The sequence below is a fragment of the Doryrhamphus excisus genome, chromosome 1 (assembly GCF_030265055.1).
Source record: "Doryrhamphus excisus isolate RoL2022-K1 chromosome 1, RoL_Dexc_1.0, whole genome shotgun sequence".
In the NCBI taxonomy this organism is placed as follows: domain Eukaryota; kingdom Metazoa; phylum Chordata; class Actinopteri; order Syngnathiformes; family Syngnathidae; genus Doryrhamphus; species Doryrhamphus excisus.
In genome coordinates this window covers 4196451-4213843 of record NC_080466.1, presented here as the reverse complement: position 1 = coordinate 4213843, position 17393 = coordinate 4196451, and the positions used below count along the sequence as shown (strand labels likewise).

The following is a 17393-nucleotide window of genomic DNA, read 5'->3' as shown; positions in this document are numbered from 1 at the left end:
AGGCACATGTGCCTGACAAAGATCCCATTAAATTTTGGTGAGAATCTGAACAAAAGTGAACTTGACCTGATTTATACCTCGGACAAGTGGGGCAGTGACCGACCACATCCAGCAGACGGAGGGTGGTAGTGGAACAGTATGGTCTTGCACGTGATGATTTTTTAAAAATCAAACAGGCAATACAGACATTTCTAGGATCAGTCGGCCTTGACGGACGCCTGTTCGCCACTGAGTACACTTGTAATTGCGTACATGTTCCAATAGTTGAGGGTTGGGGTGTGTGGGAGTGGCACAGCGGGGGGGCTTACAGTGCCGCACTTTGAAAATCCTGATCTAAACCACTGAGTACACTGAAAATTATATTTTTTCCATAATCCCAAAAGCAGTTAATAATTTTCAAAGACACATATTTGAATTTGTGGGGAATTATGCATATAGTCTGGTCTTACATTTCTGGACTACCTGCAAATTGAGGCGCCTGTATAAATGTCTCTTTTTGCTTCTCTCGTTGACGATGTTATACTTTCTTATCCTATTTCAGTTCAACATTTACAATAAAAGTGACTGTTGGAATTATTAGATTAGATTGAGCTCCAGAACAATCCAGGTTTAAGCCCTAAATATGCCCCACAGATTCGATCACTGAAGTATTTTATATGATAAAAGGCCACTGGGTTGTCCTGGCTGTCGGAGAAGGCACGTCTACATAATCCATACTGGTTGTCTGTTGTAATCCCAGTAAGGATTTACGATCATACAGTATATTAAAGAGACTGTCCCTCTTCTACTCTAAATTACACATTAAACCACAAAATATATAAGAACATGTATATTACTGATAGTGGTTTATAGGAACAGATTGAATAAATAAATGTCTATATTTGTCACAATTCAAAGTTCAAATTACCGTTCAAGTCAAATATGGCTTCCCTTCATGGTTTTCAATCACAGTTACACGATACACACAAAAGCAATTTTGCAGTCATTGTGTGGTTACTGATTCCGATCAATGATAGCTAACATTACTAGCTCAATTTTGCCAAAGTTGCTATCGTTAGCCGATAGCAAACATAAATGCCTGTATCGGAGCAGATCGAAAGCGCCCTCCCCGCAGCCAAGGCGGGCCACTTGTTTATCTTTTGTTTACCGAGTTCGAACTTTTGAGGCTGTAAGAAAATAGACTGTGGAAGCTAGTCTCACTGTAGAAACACACACAAGGTGCACATCAGTAGCATGTTGAGTAGGATGGGTGGATGGAAAAAGTTTTTTGTGAGAAAAAAATGCCCTATTTTGGTAGAATAAAAATAAAAAAAATATTTTTGTGGACTTGCCAATGCTTAATCGCAAATATGTGAGGATCCACTGTACTGTATTATCTGTCTTTTACTTATGTAATCACATTTACTTCTGAAGGTGGAAAAAGTGACGTTTTCTGTAGTGTAAGCAAAATGTCACAGTGGATTTAGGTGTGTGCGTTTATGTACATGACTTTCTGTCTGTGTGTTTGTGTCATGTATTTCACTCCAGGCCCACTCATACACACACTTTCATTTAGATTGCTGTTCCTTCAAGTAGGCCGGCCGGTGGCCCGGGGCTGCATCCTGGTTGTAGGCAGGGAGTGCGATGCTGTGAACAGGGGGACTGGGTGTGTGGCTTTGTCAAGGCCCATCAGTGTCCTTGCTCTACTTACTCTGCACCAACACTTAAGGGTGTGTATGTGCATGTGTGGGTACATGTGTGTAAAAGAGAGCGAGGAGGGGGGGCTATGCAAGCAAAAGAACATGCTGCCATAAGGCTTTTTGGCTGAGATGAGACATTTATGTGCACTCGTTTTCTTAGTACGTGTTCAGTATGTGCGTGTGTGATAACGCTGGAGAGGATCTCATTCGAGGGAGTCATTTTATGTACCAAATTTACTATGTGAATGAGTATGTGTTCATGTCATAAGGCTTTTATTGTAGGTGTGTTGGGTCAGTGGACTAAAAATCAAAGGATACCAGGTTTTTCTAACAGCTATGATATTACATGCTGTGTGTGCATGCTCATTATTAAAATCAGCAGTGTTTATATGGAAGACATGGTGGGAATATGATTTTATTTAGGCATGCTTGAACTTAGAAATCAGATGTAATCTATCTAATATTCCCCAAAGGGCTGGAAATACGTTTGTGTGTGTGTTTTTGCACCGAGCACGCACTCTTGCTCTAGTCTAGTCTAGTGCATGTTGGACGTTTGTTGAGGAATGACCTAAATCTGTCTCCCGTCATTACCAAACCTTGAGTCTCCTAGAAATGCAAGTCACAAATAAACACACACAATGACTAGAACAACACTATAACACACAATAACATGTTCACCCCCCTCACAAACACACATACATACTTTTGAGTTGTTGTTTTTTTTTTTTTTACTGTGACATTCAACACATCATCCAAGCCAAAAACTAACCTTACCCTGAACTAAATTCGGTACTAAGTCCTCAAATAGCATTTTTCGATGATTGTCAGGAAACATACACACACACACACGCCATGTTGGGTTCACATTGTCCGGTCGGTGTGATGCATGCTGGTGTGCATGCATCACATGTGTCCCACGCAATGTAACAGCATCACACGTTCACCTCCATTCAACTGTAACGTTCACCGCTCCTTTTGGGGGGAAGAGATTGCCTCTGCTGCATCATTTATTTAGGATTACTGAAAAGTGGCCTAATGTGCGTGTGTGTGTGTGTGTGTGTGTGTGTGTTTTTGTGTGTTCTTGTCAAGCTGTGTGCGGATAGAAGGATTACGGCTGTTTTTTGGGTCAGTGGCCAGTGTTGCTCCGGGCTAACTAAGGACTTATAACACAAATTCACACATATTTACAAGTGAAAAAGCAGACGTCCACAAACCCAGCATGTCTCTTTGCTCGCTCACTCTCTCCTTCCCTCCCTCCCCAGACGGCACTGGGCTATCACCATGGTAACAGCAGATTGAGAGACTTTGCTGCACGATTGCTCAATTGTTATGTTGGTTTCTCTCGCTCAGTCCTTTCTGTCTGACTGTTATTCTGCTCTCCTTCCATCTGCTGCATTTCTCATGTGAGCCCCATCACTGCTGCTGCTGCAGAGTGTTGTTGACCAACCAGAACACACGGACACACACACACACACAAACATGGTTATCATGCACAGAAAAAGAGGATGCAGCTCTTCACTGTCCATGTCACACCTCCACCTCTGTTTCCTCCCCAGGCTCTTCTAACACGGCTGGTGGTGTGACGTCTAAAGTCTTCCTTCCCAGCATGGCGGTGTCATTGTGGCTCTTCGCCGTGTGTGTGCTCACTTTGGCTCACATTGCCCCCTCCAGCCAAGGTAAGCTGCTGCCAAGGTGCTGGTACCTGAGTGGGTAAAAATACCAATAAACCGGTGTGCCAGTTTGTCATGACATCATCATGACAAAGGGGCATTGGACTACCAACCCCAAAACCAAGCCAAAGCCATCTTGGCAAAGTTTATGAAAGGCAGCGACCTACATAAACAAAAGATTATGAACACATTTGAAGCATGGCCAAGGGGAGTGTTTCAAAGCTGCCTGTAGCAGCTCCTTAATAAAGCATCAGTCATTCAGCACCATGGAGAGTTGCGACACACCAGCAGCATACTGATCACGCCGCCTTGTGCTCCCGTTTAATCCTCGTACGCCAACGACCTTTTCATGTGTACACGCCACTCTGCTTGATGTGAACAACCAGATTTACCTAATGCTAATGGGATTTTCTCCAATAACCCAGGTTTAGATAGCTTAATATCTCAGGTGAGTTTACACACATTTTGTATATGCATGCGGCCAGCAACTAAATCGTACTACTGATATTCATATTATGTTTACTGAGCATCCATATTCATTAATATGGTATTTGGGTGAGTGTTAATCAGGGGCGCTTGTGTACACGCAAGCCTGGTTTCATGAGCATTAATGTCGGCTCTTTTACAAAAAGCATACCACCCTAATTAGTTAACGCCCAGTGCATTTTGAAAATAAAGCTTTATTTCAAGGAATGTTATGAAATGTTAGGAATGTTATTGATTTCACTTTGCAACGGAGACACGGATGCCTACACGTAGCATTAACCTTTCCAAACTCAAAAATAAAAATGTTAGCTTTATTTTTTGGTAGTGGCCTTAGGCATCGACCCCGTTGCAGCTCCGGTTTGGCCACCGGTAGCATTCCGCAAGATTGAAATCCCTGTTGTAGTCTCACACTAGAATCCATTTGGGGTCTACCTTTTTTTCGGACGGCGCAGCCGGAACACTCTGGTCAAGTTAATGGTCAGATGCCTCAAGGTCGAAACTTCTGGTGCATTTTAAAATAAAGTCTATCTGGAAGTGCTGTATTAGGTCTTTTTATTGCCTGTACACTTGCGGTACGTCAGAAATGTAAACATGACATCATTACCGGTAACACAGGGTCATTAAGTGTGTGGCAGGCCATTACATCACATCGCTACTATCTAGTAGCTAGTACACCTACCCTGCGGCGTGCCTGCTAAGTGTGGCCAGCACACTTTGCAATTTTCGTGAGCAGCGCAATCCGGCGCAGCGCTGCGCACCCACGCCTTCATCGCTCCCACCGGCGCAAGTGGCAAAGAGGGAGGAGAGAATCTTAACCAAATCAAATGAACGCTTCTCATTGCTTTTAAATGCGCAGGGCCCACTGAACTGCCACAATGCACAGTCACATTAAATACAGCAGCAGGCTAATCCATTGTGCTTGTGATCCACTTGCAGTGGATCGGAGAACCTTTTATGGTATATTTTCGGGATCTCCCACTCATCCTCCTTGTATGTACTCCATCTTTTCAGATTGCAATGGCCCCCTAAATAAATAGATTGTATTTTTTTAATACAGTAAGTGTTTCCCATATTTCTACCTACATCTATTTAGCTGTTTTTAGAAAGCAGATACCATTATGAGGGTGGGTGCCATGACACAGCCGTATGTGCAGATTTTAATTTTGCTCTCAATATAATGAAGTATAACAATTTAAGACTAGAATAGCACAAAACTACATCATTGGAATCCGTTGCTATCATTATGTACATGTGACTTTAAAAAAAATATTATCCAGCCACAGTTCCAGAAACAAATTAACTGTAGCCTGACATTGATTTACTACATTGTTAATGCCTTTTTCTTCTCTTGTACTTTTTCACCCTGCTCTGCCAAACCTCATTCTTCCCCTCTTGTGTTTTTTGTGTACAGCCATGTCTCGGGCCGCTATGCCATTTGGGTTGTTGCGCAGGGAACTGGCATGTGAGGGTTATCCCATTGAGCTTCGTTGTCCAGGAAGTGACGTGGTGATGGTGGAAACCGCCAACTATGGACGCACTGACGACAAGATTTGTGATGCAGAGCCCTTTCAGATGGAGAACACACAGTGTTACCTTCCTGATGCATTGAAGATAATGGCCCAGAGGTGCGTACGTGTGTGCGTGTTCAGCCATCCACTAGCTCTTTATTATTAAAGATGCAAATCAATCTGTCGGGTGCAAGATTGGATGCAGATAAATCAATTGGAGCCTCTGCAGCATGCAACACGCTCCTGCACATCACTTATGCAGACCCGTGTTAGAGGAAACATTAGACCCAGCAAATGCTTTTGTTGTGAGTTGTGTGTTTGTGTGCGTGCAAGTGCAATAATCACTCCAGCTAAATCTGGCTCCACCATTAGCTGTGTACTCAGCACTGTTTTCCTCGAAGAACAGATCAATATTCAGGCAGAGGAGACAAACGGAGAGCCCTTTGCTTCCCTTTTTCCTGTATATTAATCACTCTCTTTCTTTCCCTTCCCACTCCATCCATCACTCTTGTGCAGGTGTAACAACAGGACGCAGTGTGTGGTGGTTGCAGGGGTGGATGTCTTCCCAGATCCTTGTCCTGGAACATACAAATACCTGGAGATCCAGTATGAGTGCGTCCCTTACAGTGAGTATGAATGTGTATTTTATGCAAACACTACTATTCATACATGAAAAACGGCACATGAGCACATTAACTTGTGTGTTTTACAATACACTATATGGACAAAAGTATTAGGCCTTTGCACCTACAGGCTTTGGGAAGACGTTCAGAATTGGAGTTGACTCTGTTGGAGTTCACCCCAAATGTGTTCCACACCAAACAGAAAATATCCTTGACCAAACCGTCCCCACGCAAAAATAGGATGGTCCAAAATGTAAACTGATGAAGGGGTGTGTCTCAATACTTTTTGTTCATGTAGTGTAAAATCTACTTTGTTATAAATGTAAGAATTTATTCTTCATTTTTTATAACCTCTTCGATTCCTGAGATGCTGTCTCTCCGCAGAGAGTGTGTGCTTAAAATACAAACAAATACTTTGAATACTTTGCATACTGTATGTCTCCTCTGTGTGTGTGTATATGTATGTATGGGAGCGTGCACATGTGCACGTGCGCGTGCATGTGTGTGTTTTCTTTTCCAGAGTCACGCCATGCACGGGAGTTGCTCTCTTTTCTCCACAGGAGTGCCACTGAGAGATTTAGGGGAGGGGAGGGGAGGAGGGTGGTGGGGATAAATGGGGGTGGGGGGTGCATAGTGGGGTGGGGGGGTAGTGATGGGGGTTGGGGTGGAGGGTTTGGGTCTTGTAATTTTTGTGAGAATGGAACTCATAATCTGTGCAATTCTTTCTTTACTTTCTTTTTTTCTTCTCTCTCTTTCTCGCTTGCATTCTTGCTTCTTTCATTTCTCCTTTTCTTTCACCCTCTGATTTCTCTTTCTTTCTCTCCCTCTTTTTTTCCTATGCTTGAGTAGAAGTGGACCAAAAAGGTAAAGACAATACACTGTAGCATCTTGATCTCTCCTTACCCCGACACCCCCCCTCCCACCCCGTTTCTCTCCTTCTCTTCCTCTCTCCTACCAAATTCTCTCTTCCTCCTACCCAAGGACGTTGTTTGTAGTCATACTGGATGTTGCCCCCTTTTTTCATTTCCTCCTCAGTTGTTTTACTCCATTTCTTCCCATCCCTTGTTGTACGGAAATCTGTGCTTTTATCTAATTTAATGCAGGTTTCGCACATAGTCTTTCTTTTCTCTTCTTTCTCTTTCTCTCCTGGTTGTTCTCATTGCACACATAAACACACCAGCTATAACACCTTTCTATCTGTCCTTCTTTCCTTCCTTCCTTCCATCCTCTTTATGCTTATGTTACCTTTTCTTCCCCTATAGGCAGAGCCCCTTATTTACCTTCATAGGAAACATAAGACCAAATGTGTGTGATGTGTCTGGGTGTGTGCATACCAAGCACTGCTTATATGTGTGTATGTGTCCGTGTGTGTGTGTGTGTGTGTGTGTGTGAGTGTGTGAGTGTGTGTGCATGCCTTCTTGCATGCCAGTGTGAGATTGTACAGTAAACATATGTGTCCATATATTTATATTTTGACATGTGGGTGGACCAAATCGTTGTGCTCAGTGTAAACTAACCTGCCCTCTCATTCACTTTAAGGCAAAATGTAGCCCCGCCCTCTACGTCCCTGATTCTACCTCACACCGCACTAACCTACATGCCCGCACACATGTAACATACTCACACACCTTTCATTGCAGCGTCCCGTTATATTACTCACTACACAAACACATGGACACACAGTTACACACAGACACACACACACGCTCACTTTTATGTCTCGTGTCTTGCTGGACGTTTGAGATCAGCACATGTTTTAAAGCCCTCTGTCTCTCCTCTTCTTTGTCTTTCTTTAATCTCATTGCATCATCTGCACCATTTCCACGCATTGATCCATTTGCTCCCACAATCTCTCTCTCTCTCTATCTCTCTCTCTCACCAACTATCATCCATCCATATCCTCTCTCCACTCTCTCATCCTTGTCTTTGAAAACTCCCATCTCCCAGTTTTCGTCTGTCCCGGATCACTGCTCAGCATCCAGTCACCTTCCTCCGTGCTGGAGGCGGAGCATCAATCGGGGGCGTGGTGTAAGGACCCCCTGCAGGCTGGTGACAGACTATATGTCATGCCATGGACACCCTATAGGACCGAGGTGCTGTACGAGTATGCTTCCTGGGACGACTACCGGCAGAATCGAGTCACTACTACATATAAGTGAGTTTCACCAGTCAAGTCAAGACTATTAAAACAGCTGCAGATCCAGAACCTTCCCCGCGCCCCCTCCCCCGGTGGTTTCCAGTTGCCATCTTGCTTACTCAGATGCTGTAATCACAGTCCATTTAACGTCTTGGCTCCAGGCCCACTTTGATGGAATTTCATTGAAACTCCATTTAATTATTAATATGTTGTTATGTCTGTAGTGTATTTTAGATATATAGATATAAAATACAAGGCTAAAAATAGCTGCTTGTATGTCTGGAAAATTTCAAGTTGCATTTTAGGTTATGAAAACATTCCTCAAATGTGATAAAAAGTTATGTGTTGTTTGTTTTTTTGTTTGTTTTTTTGTTTTCTTGATATTTTTTGGTTTAAAAAAATATATAATTTGGACAACACTTTTAATATATTTGGTCTTGTTGTGTCAGTCACAATGGAGCTGCTGGTAGAATCCCATTTGTCTATTTGTAACCTCTTATTTTATTCTTTGTGAACCAGAAAGTAGACACAGATAGCTCAACAAATGTATTAGAGTAATTGACTTTTTGCTTTTTTGAGTAACAATGGAACCAGAGTCAATAATGGTATGTAAATGCTATTAAAAGGATGCATAAGCACAGTGAGCTACAATTTTTCTAATTTTTCGACCCTTTGTATTGAGTTGTGGTCTCCTATAGAGGAGTTACACACAATAACCCGCACATGAAACGTTTTAGATTTTCCAGAATCTGCACCTATTCCAGCTCTATTTACTTTGATTTGTGCTTCCTGCCAAAAAAATTTTATTCAAAATTTATTTATTCCACCCACGGCTCGCCACCAGGCATGCCGTACCTCTGTGACATCACAAAAGGGCATTTTTAACATGCCTTTTGAAACCAAGCGTTTTGAGCCATTCCAAATGCGCAAACCTCATTATCTAAAACTTTGGCATCATTTAATACGAGAAAACAAACATTCTAATTACATTTATAGGTCAGAAAAGCGGAAAAACCATAAAAGGTCACCTATAACCTTCTGATTTCCTTGGTGTCTTCTTCCTTCACAGGTTGCCAAGCCGCGTGGACGGTACAGGCTTTGTGGTATACGACGGTGCCGTGTTTTACAACAAAGAACGCACACGCAACCTGGTCAAGTACGACCTGCGAACTCGCATTAAGAGCGGAGAGGCAGTGGTGGTCAATGCCAACTACCATGACACGTCACCTTACCGCTGGGGAGGGAAGTCAGACATTGATCTGGCGGTGGATGAGAACGGCCTCTGGGTGATCTACTCCACTGAAGCTAATAACGGACGCATCGTGGTCAGCCAGGTAGCACAAATGAAACTATGAGGGGCAAGCTACAGAAAATGACATATTCACCTCTCTTCTTTTCACCTCATAGGTGAACCCGTACACGTTGCGTTTCGAGGGAACATGGGCCACCGGCTTTGACAAGCGTGGGGCGAGCAACGCCTTCATGGCCTGTGGCGTGCTCTATGCAGTGCGCTCAGTCTTCCAGGATGATGAGGGGCAAGCAGATGGAAGAGTCGGCAACGACATGGTGGTGTACGCTTATGACACCAGCCGGGGCCAGGAGCTGCCGGTTCAGATTCCGTTCCCCAACCCCTACCAGTACATCTCTTCCATAGACTACAACCCCCGAGACAACCAGCTGTATGTGTGGAATAACTACTACGTTTTGAGATATCCGCTACAGTTCACCCCACCACCACCCACTAAAGGTCTGCAGAGACAGAATTTGGACTAGTGGAACCCAGGGGTGTCCAAAGGGCGGCCTAGGGGGTTTGCATTTTTTTTCTCTCAGCACATTCTACAAAGAAATAACAAATTAAACGAGAAAAAAATAATAATAACAAACAGCAAAAATGGGGAAAAAAAACTGTAATTTTACACAAATAAAGGCAAAATATTAGAAAAATAAAGTTAGAATATTTAGAGAAAATAACATAAAGCTGAATATTAAAGACACCATTTTTAACAGTTGTAATATTATGAGAAACAAACAATAGAATAACAAAAACAAAAGAAAAGGAAAAGGAAGTTGCAATTTTAGGAAACGGTACAATTTATAATATGACAATTAATTCATAATAAAAAAATGCAAGCTTGAAATATTTCTTTAAAAATAAAAATAAATACAAAAAATGGAAAAATTAGCCCAAAAAAAATTTACAAATTGTATTGATATTAATAGTATGCTTGTCACCATTGACACCAACCTTTGATGCAGGTTTTTTTTTTAGTTATAAGTAAGGACTAGTTTAAAAAATGTCCCCCTTCATCGTTTGATTTTTTTGTCAGAAAACGTTTGGGCACCCCTGGTGGAACCAGACCCTTTGAGAAATAAACGGAAGTGAAATTAATTTTTCTATCCCCCAGGTCCCCTTTCTTCTCTCATGACGACCGTCCGCTCTTACACGGCAACAGTGGCGTTGAGTCCGGTGCGGCCATCAGCCTCCCATCCAGTGGGGGTCATCAACCGTGGGCCTTTTGATCGGCCGATCACAGCCATGGTACCCCTGACGCCTCGTCCCCCTTTGCGTGTCCCCTTGGCTCCAGGGGGGCCTGGGCAAGTGGGTGGATGTGAAGGAAGAGTGGCACGAGGGGTACAGTGGCCCCCCACTCTGAAAGGGGAGACAGTAGAGAGGCCCTGCCCCAAAGGCTCACTGGGTAAGTCAACCGTTTGAATGTGTGTGTGTGTGTGTGTGTGTGTGTGATGATGCCGCCGTTTCATTGCTAGTGTGTGTGTGTATCTTGTTTCCCATTGAAATGTAGTCACATGCCCTCTCTTTGAACTCCCCCTTCACATGACCGACAAGAAACAGTAGTTTTACTTTTTAAAGTCACGGGCTGTCAACTCTCGCTGTGCAGCTGTCTTCTCCTCTTGAGGGAAAGTGACATTTTGTGTGTTGCACATTGTGTATTATTCTGATCCTGTTTTGTGTGTAAAGTTAGAAATATTGTTCAACTGGAGGATCCCTTTTCATCATATTGTTGACGTGACTTTGATGCTATTACAGTCAACAATGAAGTAAAGCGGCATTTCTAGTTATTTATATTCTTATATTCGTCTTCTATATGTCTTCTCCTGCAGGTATCGCATCCTACCAATGCATGCTTTCTCCGGTGAGCTGGAGCTCCAGAGGTCCTGACCTCTCTAACTGCACCTCTCCTTGGGTCAGCCAGATTTCACAGAAGGTCAGTCACATAACCACACCTTGTGCAAAAAAGCCTAAAACTAGTGAGTACTATTTTAAATGTCAAAAATTCAAACTCCAGATCAAAAGTGGAGAGAACGCAGCAAACATAGCCGGAGAGCTGGTCAACCTGACCCGTGGGCGGATCTATGCAGGTGATGTTAGCATGTCTGTCAAGCTAATCGAACAACTACTGGACATTTTGGACTCCCAGCTGCAAGCATTGAGACCAGCCAATAAAGAGTCTGCAGCACGGAACTACAACAAGGTGAATGGCTTCTCAGATTCATGCTGATGTGTACTTGACCTTTTGTGGAGAACAGGACCGAAATGTCAGCCTGGATAGTTATAACACAAATGTTGTTTGCTCTCTTTGCAGTTGCAAAAGAGGGAACGCACATGTCGTGCTTATGTGCAGGTAATGGATGGATGGATGGACAGATGGTAGAAATGTATTATTCATCTCTTTGCTTTTTTATGTGTATGTTTTTCTTAGTTTTATATATAATTTATTGAAAACAATAGTGTTAGATGGATGAATGGATGAATGCAAAAGCATAGATTGAGTGATTATCACATGTCGGTGGATGGCAAATAAATGACAGCTTTATGCCCCACCAAAAAACTGACCCTTGTCAGTGATGGGCCCTTAGATTTGTCATCCTTTCTCATCCCAGCAACCCTGATAATAGCTGATTGGATATTTAGATGGATTAATAAATGGATAACGTGCAGCTGGATGGATGCAAGACATGTGTATGGCTGGATGGATGGATGGGGCAATGATGTGTAGACCAGATGGACAACTGGACTGATGATTTTGATTCAAGAAATTAACTAAGGATTGATGACTGATGGATGGATTAATGGACCAAGGGAGATATCAAACATGGTCAGACAATTGAAAGGATTGGTGGATGGATGATGGACAGATGGATCAATTAATCAGATGGGTTTATAAGAGGTAGATTGACGGGTTGCTGGATAATGGACAGGAGAACCAATGAAGAGATAATGGATAGACTGATGGACGGACAGGCAGACATACGATATATAAACTAATGGGATGTATGTGTCTCCCTACCAGGCCGTGGTCCAGACAGTAGATAACTTGTTGGGTCCGGAGGCGTTGGTGTCTTGGGCTGACATGAGCGGTCCTGACCAGTCCCGCTCTGCATCACTTCTGTTAGATGCAGTTGAGAAAGGAGCTTTTCTATTGGCTAACAACCTCTATGAAGGCAGATTCAGTGACAGAGCACCAAATGTTGGTATGTCTTTTCTCTTCCTTTTCAACATACAATACCTTAAAAAGAATCATCTCATCTTCACACCTGTGTGTGTGTGTGTGTGTGTGTGTAGATCTGGAGGTGTATGTGCTAAATACAGAGGCGGACATACAGGACTTAACATTCCCTCACTCCTACGACAGTGACAGTATCCTGCAGATCTCAGCAGTGGCTCTGCAGCAGTACAGCAATAATGGTACGAGGCAATCACCGCAGTACAGAAACAGCCTTTAACAAACCACAAGTTACAAATAAAAACCCTTCTAAGCGGTTATCAATAGAGAACCATGAGTGTTAACACATGTTTTTTTTCTTCTCTTCATTGTACAGGCCAAGTGAAGTTGGTCCTCTCTCTGTTTAAGAACCTGGGCTCCTTTCTTACCACGCAAAACTCCACCCTGCGACTTGGCCTTGGACTTGGCCAGGGGTCAGAAGTCAGGCGTCGAAGCCTGGTGGTCAACACCCATGTCATCTCTGCTTCTGTGCACAGAGGCTCCAATAGAGTATTCCTCTCTGAACCGGTGGTCTTCACTCTCAGACACCTGCAGGTCTGCTGTGAAATTCAACATTGACATTGACGGAAAAAATGATATCAGTCAATACTTAAGAGTTATTTGTGCTGTGTGTGTGTGTGTGTCGTTTCCATAGCAGGAGAACCACTTTGGTCCCAACTGCTCTTTTTGGAATGCATCAGGGGTTTCTGGGAGTGGCAGGTGGTCCACACAGGGATGCCGTCTGTTACATACCAACAACACACATACAACCTGTGCCTGCAACCACCTGTCCAGCTACGCTGTCCTCATGACCTATCAGCAACCTGCTGTAAGAAACACACACCAAGTAAACATGCACATGCACAGACACACACGTTGTGTACAATGACTAACTGTAGTTGCTAGTTGTTATGTGCATTATGTTTATGTTCATGGAAGGTTCATTCTTAACAACTCAAACTGTGGTAACAGAACCAACCTCTCTTGTGTGTTTTTTCATTTTAATTAGAGCAACGCTGCTGCTCTGCAAACTACAGCATAGGGATGATTTCCGAAATTAGAAAGGCTGATTAAATGCTGTTACTCGTAGTCGTAGTAGTCGGCATCACACCCTCTAGTCTTTTGCTCTTATTCACAAGATGTTTATTAATCAACCATTAACGGATGTGCACCGCACATCATTTTGTCTGGCATGAAATTAAATTAAAGTGGGATTCCATTTAGCACCTTATAGATAATATGTCAATGGCCCCACTGTGACCTCATGGTTATCATGCCAACGTTACAGTCAGGAGAGGGAGGGTGTGAATGGAACTCTTAAACCAGGGGTCTCAAACTCAATTTACTTGGGGGCCACTGGAGCTCGGGTCTGGGTGAGACTGGGCCGCATCAGGTTTTCCAAAAAAAAAAAAAAAAAAAAAATTTTTTTTAAAAACTTGGCTTTGGTTCCATTTTTCTACAAGAAAAGCTCTGAACATTCCACTGTTCTTAAATATCTTACTTTTTATTTTTCTACACAAAATAAGATGAAAAATAAATAAACAAATCAAGAATAAAGAAAATCAATCAGTAATAAATAAATACATATAATAATAATAATAAAACGGCAAATAATAAAAACTTAAGAAACCACATATAGTTGGTGGGTAGACAAATTATTTTTTTCAGATTAAAATGAACAAAGCATTATTAGAGCCCTGTAGACATGACAAAACACGACTATAGTCACATTTATACTCTTTTTATTTACAACATATTGCGCAACTGCAGGGTCTTTTTACACATGCTAACTCGCAAACTAAAGAGCTAGCGACCTAAACGGTAGCCTTCAAGTTATTTCCTTTAAACTTAAATAGCCAAAAACTTACCACTTCCACACGGATAGGGAGGATAACTATTAACAGTTATTTAACCTTTAACATGAACATTAATCAAACGTAATAATTTTTTCTGGGTACATGATACCATACAGCATCCATATCAAACTTTCATATCAAGGCGGGGGCCTCAAACTAGTGTCCTGCGGGCCACATTTGGCCCGCGGGCCGTGTGTTTGAGACCCCTGTTTTAACCTGTGTGGAGTTTGTATGTTCTGCCCATCCTGAAGCATGCATGTTATGATAACTGGAGACACCCATAAATAACCCATAGGTGTGAATGTGAGTGTGAATGGTTGTTTGTCTATTTGTGCCCTGTGATTGGCTGGGGACCAGTCCAGGGTTACCCATGACCCTAATGATTGTCTGTGAATATGGTTTTTAAGGTGACTTTCTAACATAGCATTTAATGTGTTGTCTTTCTTTTATTGACAGTCTGGTGTGGGAGTAGAGGAGCTTCTGGTCTATGTTGTCTCCTGGGTGGGCATCTCTGTGGCTCTGGTGTGTTTGGCCACCTGTCTTACTACCCTCTGCTGCCAGGGGGCGCCCTGGCACACTGACCACAGCACCATCCACTGCAACCTGTGGGCCAACCTGCTCATCACTGAGCTTCTCTTCCTCGTCGGAGCTAACAAGACACAATACACAGTGAGTTCTTAGTCATTGTTTAGTCTTGTTTCTCACATAGTATTGCTGAATGTTCATCATGCATCTGTATTTGCAGGTTGTGTGTTCCATCATTGCCGGTCTGCTGCACTTCTCCTTGCTCTCTGTCTTCTGCTGGTTATGTTTGGAAGGAGTGGAACTATACATTTTGCAGCGTGAGGTGTTTGAGGGACGTAACTCCAGGAGGAAGTATTTCTACCTGAGTGGCTACTCTGTACCTGGGCTGGTGGTAGCTGTGTCTGCAGCCATTGACTTCAGAGGCTACGGCTCAAAAACGGCGTATGTTGATCAAAACTGTACAACGTGTGTGAATGTTTACAAGTATTTGCTTCCAAAATACTAGATCCTGCTCTACCCCAACAAAGATAGTGGAAATAGTAATTATTTATTATTATTTAGTAGTCCACTGCTAACTACAACAAAATAATATAGGCTTAATCCCCTGACAATTTGATATGTTTCGACTGTATGTAATTTGTTATTGTGTTTGCATGTACAGTTGCTGGCTGCGAACCGACAATTACTTTATTTGGAGTTTCCTTGGACCCGTGGGTGTAGTTATCACAGTAAGAGTTCTGATCTTACTCTCATGGATACACATACAGTATTAACCAGTACATAATAAGTCTAATAATGTCTTGACCGATATAGTGTTTATACTGTTTTCTCTGTCTTGTCCTCAGATCAACCTTATTATCTTAGTGATGACCTTACATAAAATGCACAGCACCGCTGCCCTGAAGCCAGACTCCAGTCGCCATGACAACCTTAGGTGAGTAATTGCGCTTCGATTTGTAGACAAAGGATTACATCATGAACATGAGCTCAGTTTCATTTGTCGTGTTTGCTTTAATTTATTGCACAAACTGATATATATATATATATATATATATTTACTTTGGGTGAGAAGATGTCAAACCTTCTAAATGATGGAACCTTGGACCCAAAAAACGTCTGACATAAGCATGAATCACAAATATGCAACTATTTCAATGACTAAAAAAGAAACGTGATTAAAATCATTTTTGTTTTCATCGCAAATTCCATGCTGAATGAAAAACACTCAAGAATGAAGTTTTCTTTTTGGCAAGAAAATGCTTAGAATGTGATGTTGCTTTTATCTCCTCAAAGGACGGATGATGAAATGCTCAGCTTTAAGTGGCAGGTGGCTCTGAAGGCCATGACACCATTTCTCTTCAGTCGATAAATAACAAGGAAAATACATGTGCCACTCTTGTTATGTGCCACTTTATGCTCCTTTAAAGTCATTAGAAGCCTACTTTAAATTATTACATCAAAATTGTGATCATTTTTAATGAACATGATCATTATAGCGGCCATAATTTTTTTACAGCATTTTACCAGTTATACGGTGAAGGTTAAAGGGGACTTATTATGCTTTTTCCAGTTTTCTGATGTTGAACGATGCTAAAGTTTCAGATAGTGAGGTATGCGTATTTGGAAGTGAGTGGGATGGCTCAAAACACTCAGTTTCAAAAGGCGTGGTAAAACTGCCCCTTTGTGATGTCACAGAGGGGCGGACTTCCTTATATGGTTTATAGTTAGGAAGCACTGTGATTGGTCAAATTATTAAATCAGATTCACCACAATTCATTCATTTTGTACCGCTTTTCCTCACGAGGGTCGCGGGGGGTGCTGGAGCCTATCCCAGCTGTCTTCGGGCGTAAGGCGGGGTACACCCTGGACTGGTTGCCAGCCAATCACAGGGCACATATAGACAAACAACCATTCACACTCACATTCATACCTATGGACAATTTGGAGTCGCCAATTAATCTAATTTTTGGAATGTGGGAGGAAACCGGAGTACCCGGAGAAAACCCACGCATGCACGGGGAGAACATGCAAACTCCACACAGAGATGCCCGAGGGTGGGATTGAACCCTGGTCTCCTAGCTGTGAGGTCTGTGCGCTAACCCCTAGACCACCGTGCTGCCCATTCACCACAATTTTCAAATTAATTAATAATGATTAATTACCATTAGTATATGTCTGAAATATGCCAATTTTACTGTTTTTAATGAATTGAAAGATAAATGACACCATTATATATATTATATTAACAGCTCCACATGAAGTGAATATGTCAATGATGCAAGAAGATACTACAAAAGTCTAAAAATATACATTAGTCACTTTAATGGTAGCAGAACATTTGAAGCACACTTTAAGCCGGGTTATTGTGAGTAATGAGGGGTTGCATCATGTAATCATGTAATTTAGA

At 42.3% G+C, this 17393-nt stretch overlaps 1 protein-coding gene across 4 annotated transcripts in view; it reads left to right on the top strand.

Annotated features, from left to right (window-relative positions):
• Positions 1-17393, top strand: part of LOC131136646 (adhesion G protein-coupled receptor L1-like) — a 32424-nt gene that overhangs the window by 7626 nt on the left and 7405 nt on the right. For 2 of the 4 annotated variants that reach the window (XM_058083789.1, XM_058083759.1), the window contains exons 2-20: positions 3236-3355; positions 5247-5460; positions 5860-5969; positions 6816-6830; positions 7914-8121; positions 9173-9437; positions 9511-9850; positions 10509-10799; positions 11224-11327; positions 11409-11594; positions 11706-11744; positions 12414-12594; positions 12686-12808; positions 12943-13160; positions 13261-13434; positions 14918-15130; positions 15207-15427; positions 15648-15714; positions 15832-15920. In XM_058083789.1, coding sequence (XP_057939772.1) covers positions 3286-3355; positions 5247-5460; positions 5860-5969; positions 6816-6830; positions 7914-8121; positions 9173-9437; positions 9511-9850; positions 10509-10799; positions 11224-11327; positions 11409-11594; positions 11706-11744; positions 12414-12594; positions 12686-12808; positions 12943-13160; positions 13261-13434; positions 14918-15130; positions 15207-15427; positions 15648-15714; positions 15832-15920 — 3128 coding nt within the window. In that variant the 5' untranslated portion in view covers positions 3236-3285. The remainder of the gene's footprint in view (positions 1-3235; positions 3356-5246; positions 5461-5859; positions 5970-6815; positions 6831-7913; positions 8122-9172; positions 9438-9510; positions 9851-10508; positions 10800-11223; positions 11328-11408; positions 11595-11705; positions 11745-12413; positions 12595-12685; positions 12809-12942; positions 13161-13260; positions 13435-14917; positions 15131-15206; positions 15428-15647; positions 15715-15831; positions 15921-17393) is intronic. The other 2 variants (XM_058083768.1, XM_058083778.1) reach the window with 2 other exon arrangements.